Source organism: Antennarius striatus, chromosome 16, assembly GCF_040054535.1.
Source record: "Antennarius striatus isolate MH-2024 chromosome 16, ASM4005453v1, whole genome shotgun sequence".
In the NCBI taxonomy this organism is placed as follows: domain Eukaryota; kingdom Metazoa; phylum Chordata; class Actinopteri; order Lophiiformes; family Antennariidae; genus Antennarius; species Antennarius striatus.
The window spans coordinates 20,880,327-20,897,161 of NC_090791.1; the positions used below are offsets into that span (position 1 = coordinate 20,880,327).

The following is a 16,835-nucleotide window of genomic DNA, read 5'->3' on the forward strand; positions in this document are numbered from 1 at the left end:
TGTAGGGTGGATTTGACCAAAGTATTAAACAACTTTAATATCACGTATTCTAAGCAGTTATTAAATGACAGCTTAAAGCCCTGCTAGTCAGTAGGTTGGTGGAAATGGGGCTGACTGCAACTTATTATGCATTATTATTATTATTATTATCATCATTATCATTATTATTATTATTATTATCATTATTATTATTATTATTATTATTATTACTATCATCATTATCATTATTATTATTATTATTATTATTATTATTATTATTACTATGCATCAACTTATTATAAACCGTTGGTCTCTCAGCCGACAGCAGAGCTGCAGCAGCAGCTGGTCGTCCACCAGCTGGACCTTCAGGCTGACACAAAGACTGGGTCCAGATGAATGGACAGATCATTTTGTCCTCTGGTTTTTGTGAGCATGTGTCATGAATGTGGATAATGTTATAGATGCCTTCAAAAAGTTGTTTTAATAATGATTTATTGGTGTTTTTAAAGTGTTTCACTGTTTTACACGTGACTTTTCACGCTGCTTGAGCCAAAGCTGACATCAGCAGAAACAGACTCAACTTATAGTCCAGCCATTTGCTTTTTGTATTGGGTATCTATTGTATGACAAAAATCAATGATAAACATCCCATGTTAACCAAACTGTGGGACTGTGTCCAGCAGTCGCACCTCCTTCCTGTGTGTTATTCGCCTGTGTAACATGAAAGTCTCCTGTGCCTTCATCAGTGATAAAGAAACCTAGTTTCCTGCACTGTGTTTGTGTCATCATTACTGACTTACCCACTCACCTGAAGACAACAAACACATCAGTAGAGGACACACCCTGCGTTCCTCTGGTCAGTCTGTAGAGTGTTTTATTCTGTTTTAGAGAAACAGTATTGTGACCGTATGAAACGTACTTTTTTGATCTCACGACGGAGAAGTTATCGTTTCCACTCATTACTGATGTACATGCATATATACAGTGTGTAGAGGCCCCTGAACAAACACACCCACACACCAGGGTCCTGTAGGCAGGTAAACACAGTGCTCCCAACCAGGTGTGCCCCCAGGTTAGCAGCTTGTAGGGGGGACGGCGCTTTGCTCAAGGGCGTGTCGGCAATGCTCCGGAGGCGAGCTGACACCTCCCACTGTCAGCTCACGCTCCGGGTGGCTGGGCAGGAATCGAACCGCCGATCTTGGCTCATAGGACGACCTGCTCTACCGCTGAGACACCACATCAGAATCTGTAGCATAATCTCCTAATCCAGCTGTATGAAAATGAATGCTGACTGGATTTAAACATATCAGGTTATTTGTATTTGTGTAATGAAGAAGGGTGTGGCCTGAGGAGAACAACACCCCACGTCAAGATGTGCATAATTAATACACAGGTTCTTTTCCTCTGGAAAAATGTACACCCCCTCTGCAAATAATCCAGAGGGTCACAAGAAACATGTTGAGAAAAGTAAAATCCAAAGATTTGAAAAGAAGCAGACATGAAGCTAGCAGGAAAACAGAACTATAATCTACCTGCAGAGCTCCAGGTTCAAGGTGTTCAGCGCGCAGAGACAGAACCTCCTACAACCTTTGGAGAACCTGTTACACTCGTCTGGAGGTAGTTTCCTCCATCCATCCATCCATCTTCCACCGCTTGTCCGTAGTCTGGTCTCGGGGGCAGCAGCTTCAACAGGGAGCCCCAGACTTCCCTTTCCCCCCACACCCACCAGCTCTGACTGGGGGGTCCCAAGGCGTTCCCAGGCCAGTGTTGAGATATAATCCCTCCACCTGGTCCTGGGTCTGCCCCGAGGTCTCCTCCCAGCTGGACATGCCAGGAACACCTCCCTAGGGAGGCGTCCCGGAGGCATCCGCACCAGATCCCCAAACCACCTCAACTGACTCCTTTCCACGTGAAGGAGCAGCGTCTCTACTCTGAGCCCCCCGTGAACAGCAGTGTTTCTACCTTATCTCTAAGGGAGACACCAGCTATCCACCTGAGAAAGACCATTTCAGCCACTTGTATCCGCGATCTCGTTCTTTGGGTCATGACCCATCGCTCATGACCATAGGTGAGGGTAGGAACGAAGATTGAACGGTAGATGGAGAGCTTTGCCTCTCGGCTTAGCTCCCTCTTTGTGACAACAGTGCGGTAAAGCGACTGCAGTACCGCTCCTGCTGCCCCAATTCTCCGTCCAATCTCACGCTCCATTGTTCCCTCACTCGTGAACAGGACCCCGAGATACTTAAACTCCTTCACTTGTGGAAGGACCTCATTCCCCACTTGGAGAAGGCAGTCCACCGGTTTCCTGCTGAGGACCATGGCCTCAGATTTGGAGGTGCTAATCCTCATCCCCGCCGCTCCACACTCAGCTACAAACCGGACCAGTGAGCGCTGCAGGTCACAGGCTGATGACGCAAACAGGACCACATCATCTGCAAAAAGCAGCGATGCAATCCTCAGGCCACCAAACTGTAACCCCTCCTCACCACGACTACGCCTCGATATCCTGTCCATGAAAATCACAAACAGAATTGGTGATAAAGCGCAGCCCTGGCGAAGGCCAACAGCTACTCGGAACAAGTCCGACTTACTGCCAAGAACCCGAACGCAGCTCTCACTTTGGGCGTACAGGGATTGGATGGCCCTGAGGAGAGGCCCCCTCACCCCATACTCCCGCAGTACCTCCCACAGTATATCCCTGGGGACTCGATCATACGCCTTCTCCAAGTCTACAAAACACATGTAGACTGGATGGGCATACTCCCAAGCCCCCTCTAGGATCCCTGTGAGAGTAAAAAGCTGGTCCGTTGTTCCACGACCAGGACGGAACCCACATTGTTCCTCCTCAAACTGAGGCTGAGGAGTGTGATGCCCCTGTAATTGGCACACACCCTCTGGTCCCCCCTTTTAAAAAGAGGAACCACCACCCCAGTCTGTCCCAGACTTCCACGCAATGTTAAAGAGGAGTGTCATCCACGACAGCCCCTCAACACCCAGAGCCTTCAGCATTTCCGGGCGAATCTCATCAACACCCGGGGCTTTGCCACCGTGAAGTTGTTTAACTACCTCGGTGACTTCGCCCCGAGAGATTGACTCTGATCCCCCATCATCCTCCAGCTCTGCCTCTGCAACAGAGGACGGGTCAGTTGGGGTAGTTGGATTCAGGAGTTCCTCAAAGTGTTCCTTCCACCGACAACCTCCTCAGTCGAGGTCAACAGTGTCCCATCTTTGCTGTATACAGCTTGGATGGTTCCCCGTTTCCCCCTCCTGAGGTGTCGGACAGTCCTCCAGAACAACTTTGGTGCCGTCCGATGGTCCTTCTCAATGGCCTCTCCGAACTCCTCCCACACCATCTGTTTTGCCTCCATCACAGCCGAGGCTGCAGTCCTTTTGGCCCGTCGGTACCCTGCAACTGCTTCAGGAGTCCCCAGGGACAACATGCCCCTGAAGGCCTCCTTCTTCAGTCGGATTGCTTCCCTGACCACCGGGGTCCACCACGGTGTTCGAGGGTTACCGCCCCTTGAGGCACCCAAGACCTTGAGACCACAGCTCTCAGCTGCAGCTTCAGCAATAGAAGTTTTGAACATCGACCATTCAGGTTCAATGCCCCCAGCCTCCACAGAGATGCACGAGAAGCTCCTTCAGAGGTGTGAATTGAAGGCCTCATGGACAGAGTCCTCCTCCAGACGTTCCCAGTTCACCTACACTACTCGTTTGGGCTTACCAGATCTATCCAAAGGTTTCCTCCGCCAACGGACCCAACTCACCACCAGGTGGTGATCAGTTGACAGCTCTGCCCCTCTCTTCACCCGAGTGTCCAAAACACACGGTCGAAGGTCAGATGATACGATCACAAGATTGATCATTGACCTCCGACCCAGGGTGCTCTGGTACCAGGTACCCTTATGAGCATCCTTGTGTTCGAACATGGTGTTAGTTATGAACAATCCGTGACTAGCACAGAAGTCTAACAACACAACACCGCTCGGGTTCAGATCAGGGAGGCCATTCCTCCCAATCACCCCCCTCCAAGTGACTCCATCATTGCTGACGTGTGCATTGAAGTCCCCCAGGAGAACAATGGAGTCCCCTGCAGGGATCCCTTCAAGGACCCCATTTAGGGACCCCAAGAAGGCCGAATACTCTGAACTGATATTTGGTGCATGTGCACAAACAACAGTCAGAGTTTTCCCCCCCACAGCCTTAAGGCGTAGGGAAGCGACCCTCTCATCCACCGGGGTAGACTCCAACACAGCGGCGCTCAGCCGGGGGCTTGTGGGTATCCCCACACCAGCCCTGCGCCTCACGCCTGACGCAACTCCGGAGTAAAACAAGGTCCAACCCCTATCCAGGAGTTTGGATCCAGAACCGAGGCTGTGCGTGGAGGTAAGCCCCCCCAGATCCAACTGGTAACGCTCCACCTCCAACACAAGTTCCGGCTCCTTCCCCGCCAGTGAGGTGACATTCCACGTCCCCAAAGCCAACTTCTGCCGCCCGGGTCTGGTCCGTCGTGACCCCCTATCGTCACTGCCACCCATATGGCAGCGCACCCGACCCCATTGGTCTGCCCTGCGGGTGGTGGGTCCACAGGGGTGGGAAGAATCCACATTGCCTTTTCGGGCTGAGCCCGGCCGGGCCCTGTGGCAGACCCGGCCACCAGGCACTCGCTGACGGGGCCCCCGTCCAGGCCTGGCTCCAGACGTGGGCCCCGGGCTTCCTCCAGGCAGGGTCACAGTTTTCCCTTTTCCGTTTTTCATGGGATCTTCTGAACCATTCTTTGTCTGGCCCCTCACCTGAGACCTGTTTGCCTTGGGTGACCCTACCAGGAGTACAAGACTCCCGCCAACATAGCTCCCAGGATCCTTAGGGCACACAAACCTCCCCACCACGATAAGGTGATGGTTCCTTGGAGAGGTAGTTTCCTGTCGGTGCTTTTTAACTGTTACACTCGTCTGGAGGTAGTTTCCTGTCGGTGCTTTTTAACTGTTACACTCGTTCGGAGGTAGTTTCCTGCCGGTGCTTTTTAACTGTTACACTCGTTCGGAGGACGTTTCCTGTCGGTGCTTTTTAACTGTTACACTCGTCTGGAGGTAGTTTCCTGCCGGTGCCTTTTGGCCGTTGCACACGTCCGGAACGTGCCTGGACCGGAATCCTCTCCTCGGAACCAGAAGCTGCAGATGAAACCACGGACTGTCAGCGCGGACAGTGTTCGGTAAAGTTCCGTCCTGACCGCAGGAGTCCTCCTTCCCCCGCAGAAACATGATGTCAGTCGTTCCTGTCAGTTCGCCATCTTTCTGCTGCATCGTGCTACACGTCAGCCGTTAGCTCCGCTAGCTAACTACGTCACAGGCTAACACAACTAATTAGTTTAACTAATAATTATTCAGGTCTGACAGTAGAAAAGTCCTAAACAGTCAGCAGACGGTAAAGATGACAGCAGTGGTGCTCCAGCTGTCATTTAGTTTTATAACTTCATCTAACGGGACACTATAAACTTCATTGATCAGTGAACGTTTATCTGAAGTCTGGTCAATTAAAACATTTGGCTTCAGCCACTTGGCAGTGACGTTATGACGTCATGGGAGGTTCATGTGTTCACAGCTGTTTGAAGTCCGCTTCAAAGCTGAGATACCAAAAACTATTAACATTTGAATGATAAAAATCCCCAGATCCAACCTGTCAGGCGTCTAAACGCTGCCGGTTCGAACACCCGCGGTGTGTCCTGAACACAGGTAGAGCCCAGGTGTGATGGCCAAGCTGCAGGGCTTTGACTTCTGGAGGACGACCCTGAGAGGGGCTCGCTTCGTGGTGGCGCCCATGGTGGACCAGAGCGAGCTGGCTTGGAGGATGCTGAGCCGGCGGCACGGCGCTCAGCTCTGCTACACCCCCATGCTGCACGCCCAGGTGTTTGTCCGGGACGTCAACTACAGGAGAGAGAACCTCTACAACGAGGTGTGTGAGGAGGACCGGCCCCTGATCACACAGGTGAGGAACCGCACAGGTACCCTGACACGTCTGTGGTTCCTCACACAAAACACTCTGTGTGTGTGTGTGTGTGTGTGTGTGTGTGTGTGTGTGTGTGTGTGTGTGTGTGTGTGTGTGTGTGTGTGTGTGTCAGTTCTGTGCCAACGATCCAGACGTGTTCATTCAGGCGGCTCAGCTGGCGCAGGACTACTGCGATGCTATCGACCTCAACCTGGGCTGTCCACAAATGATAGCTAAGAGAGGTGAGAATAATAATAATAATAATTGAATATTATTTGTCCCCTCCGAGGGGAAATTAGTTGATAGAGCTCATAAACTTGTACAAAAATGAACTAACTTCTGGTTTTATTGAAGTCACACCTGCCACAGTTAATGAATACTCACCTGCTGCTTGTTGTCAGGACACTATGGAGTTTACCTGCAGGATGAATGGGAGCTGTTGGAGAGAATGAGTAAGTCTGTGCTGAACATATCATAAAATGTATTATTTATAACCAATGTCAATTTTAAACAAACTTGAAAGGTAATTGTTGCAGAGGTGATCGTGTTTAAGGAAGTTTTTCTCATTTAAAAAATGTTTTTGTTTTGTATAAATCTGCCTTTAGCCTGTCAGACACTGGCTGTAGTGTTCAGTATTATTTTGAGTTCTTATTTTGGTGTTGAATGAGTCTCAGTTCATCCTCGACACGCCTGCAGTGACTCCTCTGAGGCTCCAGCTGTCAAACGTTCATTTGTCCTCTGGCTGACTGAGGCTGTTCCTCACAGCTGACATGATGTGAGGATCCAATCGGTCATTTTTTTATTATCTCTTTTGTATGCTAGATTTTGTCCAACCCCCCCGAAATCTCTTAATTGAGCTGTTACCGTTCCTCCCTTTTCCAGATTGTCAGAATCAGTGAAGCCTGAATCCACAAGTGTGAAAAGCAAACTTGTGGACAGTATTTTCCGCACTATAAGGCGCACCTAAAAGCCTGTAATTTTCTCATAATCCCGCAGTGCGCCTTATAATCCGATGCGCCTTGTATATGGATTAATATTCATATGAATATTGGTTAAAAACAAGATCGCTGAAAAAAAGCCGCCAGTCATGCTGCACTGTCACCAGGGGGCACCCTCATAAGGTGCCATCAGAGCAGCCAGAGAAGAACACCGGTGACCGGCTACGACAACGGAGAAAACATGAGGAACTTTCAACAATTCTATGAATAAAGTCTGACTGACTGACTGATCTCAGTATTTCTAACTATTTGGCGTCAGAAATAACCCACTTTAAACTGAATTGGTCCAAAAACCCCATTGTGCTGGAATCTAGTGACGGTCCATTCTGTTAGTCTGTGGAAACACACGGAGAAACTGGACTAAAGGTGAATAAAGACCCTCAAAGATGAACTTACAGCCTTTTCTGAAATTTCAGGAGTCACTGCTAGACAAAGGTGTCAGGTGTGCTGCATTGATTTACAAATGTAGTTGATAGCTCTGGGGGGGCGGAGGGGCGCATTCAGGCTTGTGTATTCTGTCTGCAGCGACGTGCGGTGAGATTCACGGCGGTGAGACACCGACGTTAAAGTCAGTTCTAGGAGTAAAACAGCGTCACGTTTGACAGTAAATTAGCAGCCTGACATTAAAAACTAGTTAAAAATTGTTTAGGACACACAGCAGCAAATAGCTGCACCTCACCTCCGACTGGACTACCGATCGATCGAAACAATAATTAATAAACGAAGACGAACGTCGGAGCTTAAATATCTGCTTCTAACTTCAGATCAGGAAATAATCCGCTCTGTTGGCACTGACTGCACTCGTAATGAATTTAACCAGTTTTTAATGTCAGGTTTTTTAATATGTGTGTTGACTTCTTTCTAAGATGGCAAAGTGATCAAGTGATTAGGTTTCCTTGATGAGGCTCAGAATGGCTCATTGAAATAACCATAGGGCAATTCACAGCTGACTAAAGGTACTCAGTCATGAATGCTGTAGCTAGTGGACGGATAGCGCAACTACAGCCACTAGTTTTTAAAATCAATTTGAATATTTTTTATTATATGCGCCTTATATTACAGAAAATACAGTATTGTTCATTGACATGAAGATGGAGGACTCGGCTCCTTCACGCCAACATTTTGCTTCCCTTTCTGGACTCGTTGTCACACAGACGGGGAAACAACCCAAACAACTCTTGTAGGAGGCATAACTTTTCTTGTTGGAGTTGCTCCTACAGATTTTGTTTTCGGTGTCATGCTGCTCGTTCTTCATCCCGATCGCCTCAGCAGTGATGAGGAGCCAAAGTTTTCCAAAACCAGTCTGAGCCTTTCATATTTGACCTTTCTTTACAGTTAGGTTAGCCAATGAGAAGCTGTCGGTGCCCATCACCTGTAAGATCCGAGTGTTTGAGGAGGTGGAGAAGACGGTCCGCTACGCCCAGATGTTGGAGAGAGCTGGATGTCAGGTGGGGGCTGAACAGTCCTCTGGTGTTCTGATGAGAAAACCTCCCTGAACCATTAAAAATATTAACTCATACTTTTAACGTCTGTTTGTAAAGTTGGCTTTGATTGTAATTTAGTTAATATTACGATGGACTGAGTGTCCCCCCCCCCCGTCCCACCCAGCTGCTGACTGTTCACGGCAGAACCAAAGAGCAGAAGGGGGCGCTGACGGGTGTCGCCAGCTGGGAGCACATCAAGGCAGTGAGGTAAGCAGTCCTGTGTGTGACGGGGGGCATGGAAACTCATCCTGCCCCCCCGCTGCTGTCAGACCAGTCCTGTAGAGTTCAGGTGACTGGTTGTGTTTCGGCCTCCGGCCTGATGGGGGCGCTCTGTTCCTGTTTGTGCAGGAAGGCTGTTAATATTCCAGTGTTTGCCAACGGAAACATTCAGCACCTGAGCGACGTGGAGCGCTGCATCCAGGAGACGGGGGTCCAGGGAGTGATGAGTGCAGGTGGGGCGACCCCCTCCCCCCCAAAGTGTTCTGTCTCCTGGTTTATCAAAGTGATAAAGGATGGTGAACGTGATGCTACGTTCCAGAGGGGAACCTCCACAACCCGGCGCTGTTCGAGGGCCGCAGCCCCCCCGTGTGGGAGATGGCAGAGGAGTACCTGGAGCTGGTGAAGCAGCACCCCCCCTGCAGCCTGTCCTACATACGAGCACACCTGTTCAAGCTGTGGCACCACACGTATGTCCCTGTTCACATGAACACGTGTCACACCGGGTGTGTGAGATCAACGTGTGTGTGTGTGTGTGTGTGTGTGTGTGTGTGTGTGTGTGTGTGTGTGTGTGTGTGTGTGTGTAGCCTACAGATCCACCAGGACCTGAGGGAGGACTTGGCCAAAGTGAAGACCCTGGAGGCTTTAGCTGATGTCAGCAAACAGCTGAGGCTGCGTTGCCAGGTAACAGCATTCTAAAGGGGGGGGCTGAACAGAACCAGGAGGGGATGAGACGATAAAAGAGTGAATTCTGAAGATTTTAAAGACCCCAGATTAGATTCAGTCCAGACCTGACCTGGTAATATGTATTTGCGATACTTTTCTGCCCCCCCCCAGTGAAGGTCGGTCCTCAGATGTGTTTGTGTGTGAACAGGCAGAGATCTCTGAAGGGAGGCCCCCCGTGGAGGAGAAGAGCGTCCTGCCGTTCCCCCACTGGACCTGCCAGCCCTACATCAGACCAGCGTGAGTCTCCTGCACCGCTGTCATGACGACACACCATGTGATCCACCGTGGATGATGGGATGGAGGGAAGCAGCTGGCCAATCACAGCATGGAATACAGAAACAGCTTGTTGGTAGACCACATTAGTCCTCATCTTATGAACACAACCGGCTCAGAAAGGTTGTTCATAAACAGAATTGTTCATAAGTTGTTATTTATTAAATTTCAATCAGTAAAATCACCATCAGAGGTCATTTAAAATCCATCAGTACTCTAATTACTACCAACAATACTCTAATTACTAAAGTAATATTCCATCAGACTCATCAGAGACGACTACAGGACGTAGAAACAACACGGAATAAAATAACGCACCAATGCAGCTCATTTCTAGTGAAGTCATTCTCATAAATCAGTTTTCAAAAAGAATACACAGAAATAGTTTTCATCAACCTGACGTGTGTCGGTGAACCCAGCGGTGCTGCTCGGGGGTGATAGTGGCAGAAAGGGGAACTGCAGCGCGTTTGTTCGTATATCAGTGTCCACAAGTCCAGTGTTTGTATGTTGAGGACTGCCTTTACCCAGATTTTGTTAACGTTCCACCCTGACAGGCCCAAGGAGCCTGTCGCCAACGGCAGCAGCCAGAGGTCAGAGGTCAAGAGGGCGTCCTGCCAGAAGAGGGCGCTGGAGGACCCTGACGGCCCAGCAGACACGCTGTCCAAGAACAAACAGAAGAAGAGATCCCGGAACCCCAGCAAGAACTTCAGTCCGGAGCAGAAACGTGAGTCAGTGTTTCAGCTGCAGCTTCCTGTCTGAAACGTTGAGGTAGAACCGCTGCTGAAACGGTGTGTGTCCTGTCCCCCCCAGCCAAATACATCAAATGTGAGGAATGTGGCAACCCCAAGGTAAAGGTCAGCGCTGAGTGGAGGGGGGGGGGGGGGCGCTCAGCGTGACCCCCACACGTCTGACAGGCTTCAGCCTCTGCTTCAGCCTCTGCTTCCTCTGCAGGGAAACAAGTGTGTGTTCAGTCTGTGTCGAGGCTGCTGCAAGAAGAAGGCCTTCAAGGAGGTGGCAGACTGTCAGAGTCAGTACACACACACACACACACACACACACACACACACACACACACACACACACACACACAATGTTTTACTGCTTCTGGATTTGTGATACTTCCTGGAACTAGACGTAGTATTGTCTGGTGGTACTTTCATACTGGTATTGTGAGTACTTGTGCAGTAATGTGTTGTATTCTGCAGTGAGCACTAGTGTCCAGGTGAGTCTGATCACATGACTGACTGAGCTGACATTGGTGCTTCACGTTGTCCCTCATTGTTTCACACACTAGTGAAGTTGTGAGTCCATCTGGATGTCCAGTCGAGTAGTGAACGTGGTGAGCAGTTTATTGGTAACCATGACAACTGGTACCTTCTGTTTAGCGATGGAAACATGACGGAGAACGAACATTTTTACTCAGGTTGTTTGTTCCTCCTGTGTCTGTGTGACTGGTGTGTTTGGATCTCTCCCGGAGCCTGATTGGTGGAGGTCTGGTCTCATGTTGGTTTGATCGTTGGGATGTGGATAAACAGGATAAAAACAGGAGGGGGGTGGGGGGGGGCTGGCAAAGCAGTTTGTGATTGGCTGTGCAGCCTCGACCAATCAGCTGTTGACTTTGAGGAGAAACTCATCATAAATCTACCAAAAAAAAACACGACACAAATGTAATAGGTGATCATTTCAGGTCTGAGTAACTTTACTGCTTTATCAAGTTTATAGGTGTTAAACACTCCAGCGCCCCCTGCTGGCCGTAGTGCTGACCGTGTGTGTGTGTGACGGGGTGTATGGACTGACCTCAGCTGATCCGTCGCCGTCAGGTTTTTATATTTAGATCATAAATGGTGTGTTTTAGTGTCGACTGGTGGAACCTGATTATCAGTGACGTCTGTGGTGAAGCCTGAAGCACCAGTGGAAAATCAACATCCTGGTGCAGGAAGTGGGCAGAACCCACACAGAGAGAAAAACACCTTGTGTTTGGAGATATATGTATATTATATGAAGTGACTTCCTGTGTATGAGGATATGACATGACAGCACACGCCTGTGTAAGCAGAAGGTTTTATTTCATGTTTCATTTACTTTAAATTCTTACTGTAACCATTTCGACTGGTGTGTGTACAGATTAAAGGTGTGTGTTGATAGTGGTTCTACTGGTGTGTCCAGATTAAGTGTGTGTGATAGTGATTCCACTGGTGTGTGTCCAGATTAAGTGTGTGTGATAGTGACCCCACTGGTGTGTCCAGATTAAGTGTGTGTTGATAGTGACCCCACTGATGTGTCCAGATTAAGTGTGTGTTGATAGTGACCCCACTGGTGTGTCCAGATTAAGTGTGTGTTGATAGTGACCCCACTGGTGTGTCCAGATTAAGTGTGTGTTGATAGTGACCCCACTGGTGTGTCCAGATTAAGTGTGTGTGATAGTGACCCCACTGGTGTGTCCAGATTAAGTGTGTGTTGATAGTGACCCCACTGGTGTGTCCAGATACAGTGTGTGTTGATAGTGACCCCACTGGTGTGTCCAGATTAAGTGTGTGTGATAGTGACCCCACTGGTGTGTCCAGATTAAGTGTGTGTTGATAGTGACCCCACTGGTGTGTCCAGATTAAGTGTGTGTTGATAGTGACCCCACTGGTGTGTCCAGATTAAGTGTGTGTGATAGTGACCCCACTGATGTGTCCAGATTAAGTGTGTGTTGATAGTGACCCCACTGGTGTGTCCAGATTAAGTGTGTGTGATAGTGACCCCACTGGTGTGTCCAGATTAAGTGTGTGTTGATAGTGACCCCACTGGTGTGTCCAGATTAAGTGTGTGTTGATAGTGACCCCACTGGTGTGTCCAGATTAAGTGTGTGTGATAGTGACCCCACTGATGTGTCCAGATTAAGTGTGTGTTGATAGTGACCCCACTGGTGTGTCCAGATTAAGTGTGTGTGATAGTGACCCCACTGGTGTGTCCAGATTAAGTGTGTGTTGATAGTGACCCCACTGGTGTGTCCAGATTAAGTGTGTGTTGATAGTGACCCCACTGGTGTGTGTCCAGATTAAGTGTGTGTTGATAGTGACCCCACTGGTGTGTCCAGATTAAGTGTGTGTTGATAGTGACCCCACTGGTGTGTCCAGATTAAGTGTGTGTTGATAGTGACCCCACTGGTGTGTCCAGATTAAGTGTGTGTTGATAGTGACCCCACTGGTGTGTCCAGATTAAGTGTGTGTTGATAGTGACCCCACTGGTGTGTCCAGATTAAGTGTGTGTTGATAGTGACCCCACTGGTGTGTCCAGATTAAGTGTGTGTTGATAGTCACCCCACTGGTGTGTCCAGATTAAGTGTGTGTTGATAGTGACCCCACTGGTGTGTCCAGATTAAGTGTGTGTTGATAGTGACCCCACTGGTGTGTCCAGATTAAGTGTGTGTGATAGTGACCCCACTGATGTGTCCAGATTAAGTGTGTGTTGATAGTGACCCCACTGGTGTGTCCAGATTAAGTGTGTGTTGATAGTGACCCCACTGGTGTGTCCAGATTAAGTGTGTGTTGATAGTGACCCCACTGGTGTGTCCAGATTAAGTGTGTGTTGATAGTGACCCCACTGGTGTGTCCAGATTAAGTGTGTGTTGATAGTGACCCCACTGGTGTGTCCAGATTAAGTGTGTGTTGATAGTGACCCCACTGGTGTGTCCAGATTAAGTGTGTGTGATAGTGACCCCACTGGTGTGTCCAGATTAAGTGTGTGTTGATAGTGACCCCACTGGTGTGTCCAGATACAGTGTGTGTTGATAGTGACCCCACTGGTGTGTCCAGATTAAGTGTGTGTGATAGTGACCCCACTGGTGTGTCCAGATTAAGTGTGTGTTGATAGTGACCCCACTGGTGTGTCCAGATTAAGTGTGTGTTGATAGTGACCCCACTGGTGTGTGTCCAGATTAAGTGTGTGTTGATAGTGACCCCACTGGTGTGTCCAGATTAAGTGTGTGTTGATAGTGACCCCACTGGTGTGTCCAGATTAAGTGTGTGTTGATAGTGACCCCACTGGTGTGTCCAGATTAAGTGTGTGTTGATAGTGACCCCACTGGTGTGTCCAGATTAAGTGTGTGTTGATAGTCACCCCACTGGTGTGTCCAGATTAAGTGTGTGTTGATAGTGACCCCACTGGTGTGTCCAGATTAAGTGTGTGTTGATAGTGACCCCACTGGTGTGTCCAGATTAAGTGTGTGTTGATAGTGACCCCACTGGTGTGTCCAGATTAAGTGTGTGTGATAGTGACCCCACTGATGTGTCCAGATTAAGTGTGTGTTGATAGTGACCCCACTGGTGTGTCCAGATTAAGTGTGTGTTGATAGTGACCCCACTGGTGTGTCCAGATTAAGTGTGTGTTGATAGTGACCCCACTGATGTGTCCAGATTAAGTGTGTGTTGATAGTGACCCCACTGGTGTGTCCAGATTAAGTGTGTGTTGATAGTGACCCCAGTGATGTGTCCAGATTAAGTGTGTGTTGATAGTGACCCCACTGGTGTGTCCAGATTAAGTGTGTGTTGATAGTGACCCCACTGGTGTGTCCAGATTAAGTGTGTGTTGATAGTGACCCCACTGGTGTGTCCAGATTAAGTGTGTGTTGATAGTGACCCCACTGGTGTGTCCAGATTAAGTGTGTGTTGATAGTGACCCCACTGGTGTGTCCAGATTAAGTGTGTGTTGATAGTGACCCCACTGGTGTGTCCAGATTAAGTGTGTGTTGATAGTCACCCCACTGGTGTGTCCAGATTAAGTGTGTGTTGATAGTGACCCCACTGGTGTGTCCAGATTAAGTGTGTGTTGATAGTGACCCCACTGGTGTGTCCAGATTAAGTGTGTGTTGATAGTGACCCCACTGGTGTGTCCAGATTAAGTGTGTGTGATAGTGACCCCACTGATGTGTCCAGATTAAGTGTGTGTTGATAGTGACCCCAGTGATGTGTCCAGATTAAGTGTGTGTTGATAGTGACCCCACTGGTGTGTCCAGATTAAGTGTGTGTTGATAGTGACCCCACTGGTGTGTCCAGATTAAGTGTGTGTTGATAGTGACCCCACTGGTGTGTCCAGATTAAGTGTGTGTTGATAGTGACCCCACTGATGTGTCCAGATTAAGTGTGTGTTGATAGTGACCCCACTGGTGTGTCCAGATTAAGTGTGTGTTGATAGTGACCCCAGTGATGTGTCCAGATTAAGTGTGTGTTGATAGTGACCCCACTGGTGTGTCCAGATTAAGTGTGTGTTGATAGTGACCCCACTGGTGTGTCCAGATTAAGTGTGTGTTGATAGTGACCCCACTGGTGTGTCCAGATTAAGTGTGTGTTGATAGTGACCCCACTGGTGTGTCCAGATTAAGTGTGTGTTGATAGTGACCCCAGTGATGTGTCCAGATTAAGTGTGTGTTGATAGTGACCCCACTGGTGTGTCCAGATTAAGTGTGTGTTGATAGTGACCCCACTGGTGTGTCCAGATTAAGTGTGTGTTGATAGTGACCCCACTGGTGTGTCCAGATTAAGTGTGTGTTGATAGTGACCCCACTGGTGTGTCCAGATTAAGTGTGTGTTGATAGTGACCCCACTGGTGTGTCCAGATTAAGTGTGTGTTGATAGTGACCCCACTGGTGTGTCCACAGGCCACGGGCTGCGCTTCAGGACCAAAGCAGAGAAGCTGAAGGCTCAGCTGGAGGAGGAAGAGGAGGCTGGTGGTCCGGGGAGGAGGAGGAGCAGCAGCTGTCTTCAGCCTCTGCGTCACCCGGATGAGGAGGAGGAGCTTGAGGCCCGGCTGGCGCTGTGAGGGGGGGGGGGGTACGACCTGACCTCAGACCTCTGACCCCTGAGCTGCTCCTGAATGCACGAGGACAGGCTTTAGTTTATGTTCATGTGTTCTCAGGTTAGTGCTCACACGTCTGCGGGTCATCAGTCGGGACACTCGGCGGTCTCCATGGTAACGGAGTGATCTGGACACTCCCAGGGGGAGGTGTGTGATAGCTTTACAGGATGGGATGTTGTTTGAGTTTCTCTCTGGAAATGGAAGCTTTGATTTTTACTGACACATTTAGGAGGTGAAGGGTTTCATCCAGCGTGGAGCCCCCCCTCACAGACCCGGGGGGGTCAGAGCCGAGGACAGACTGTTGTGAGCTGCACTGAGTTAAACCCACAGACGTGACGTGGACGCTGTCGCCCCCCCAGAGTTTAAATGAACAGCTCACCTGAGAGAAGGTTCACGCTGGGGGGGGGTTCCATGGGGGTTTCCTGGAGAACTCGTTCAGGCGTTCTCATTGGTTCATCCTCATCCAAACACGACGGGGGCTCGACCTGGGAACAACCAGAACAGAGGAGACCTGGATACTGATCCCAGTTTAGCAGACGACACCGGTGTGGAGTCGGGGGGGTTCACTGCTCCTCCTGACCCAAACACAACCAGCTGCTGGTCTGTGGACCAATCGATGCGCTGCATTAGTTCTATCAGAGCAAACCAGCCAATCAGACGTCTGGAGTCGTCATCAGATGAACCTGCTGTCAGGCCTTTTTTTTTAAACCTTAGAGGAGAAATGCATTCTGGGTGTCCAGTTTCCATTCTATGAGCTGGAAAATGACTTTTTAAATAAAATCCAATCCAGAAAACTAAACGTTAGTGAAAGAATCTTTATGTTTTGGGTATTTTGAGCCAAATGATGAATTTCAGTCAAAGCAGCAGAAGCTCTTTGAGTCCCGTGTCAGAAGCAGGAGACAGGAAGTAGATCTAATCAGCCATAAAATCCATCACAGAACAAACCCAGCGAAGATGCTGGTCTTTATTCCCGTTAGACATCCACATGTTCAAGGAGAAATGAGATGATTTTTACAATAAGTTCATACTCTTGAATTTTTATACTTTTACTGATTTACATCGCTTCAAAAAAAAGAAATCAGTTCTAAACTCAAGTACTTGATTTTCACACCATCCTTCAGATGTTGAAGGACATCGAGGAAACGTTCAGTTTTACTTGAACATCTGAGGGTTTGAGTATTTATTTAAAGACGTCATTTATTTATTTGTATCCCAAACCCTGAGTGATGTGAGGAGGATAAAGGATCATTTCTAGAACAGAATTATAAATCATATCGACTGTGAACCCCCCCAACCCTCCTCTGGTGACCCAGACTCCAGCAGCGGGTTGGGGGGG

At 48.9% G+C, this 16,835-nt stretch overlaps 1 protein-coding gene across 3 annotated transcripts; it reads left to right on the plus strand.

The window, feature by feature from the left end:
• Positions 1–5,072: 5,072 nt before the first annotated feature.
• On the plus strand, positions 5,073–16,792 carry dus1l (dihydrouridine synthase 1-like (S. cerevisiae)). 3 transcript variants are annotated; one of them, XM_068337994.1, is made up of 14 exons: positions 5,073–5,191; positions 5,649–5,964; positions 6,098–6,206; positions 6,366–6,416; positions 8,298–8,410; positions 8,571–8,653; positions 8,795–8,898; positions 8,985–9,132; positions 9,250–9,346; positions 9,537–9,625; positions 10,216–10,385; positions 10,472–10,509; positions 10,613–10,688; positions 15,303–16,792. In XM_068337994.1, the coding sequence occupies exons 2-14, from the start codon at positions 5,728–5,730 to the stop codon at positions 15,461–15,463; spliced, it is 1,476 nt and encodes a 491-aa protein (XP_068194095.1). In that variant the 5' UTR covers positions 5,073–5,191; positions 5,649–5,727; the 3' UTR covers positions 15,464–16,792. The 3 variants fall into 3 exon arrangements, with proteins under 3 accessions (XP_068194095.1, XP_068194094.1, XP_068194093.1); XM_068337993.1 differs by having other exon boundaries at positions 5,712–5,964; XM_068337992.1 differs by having other exon boundaries at positions 5,086–5,964.
• The last annotated feature ends 43 nt before the right edge of the window (positions 16,793–16,835 follow it).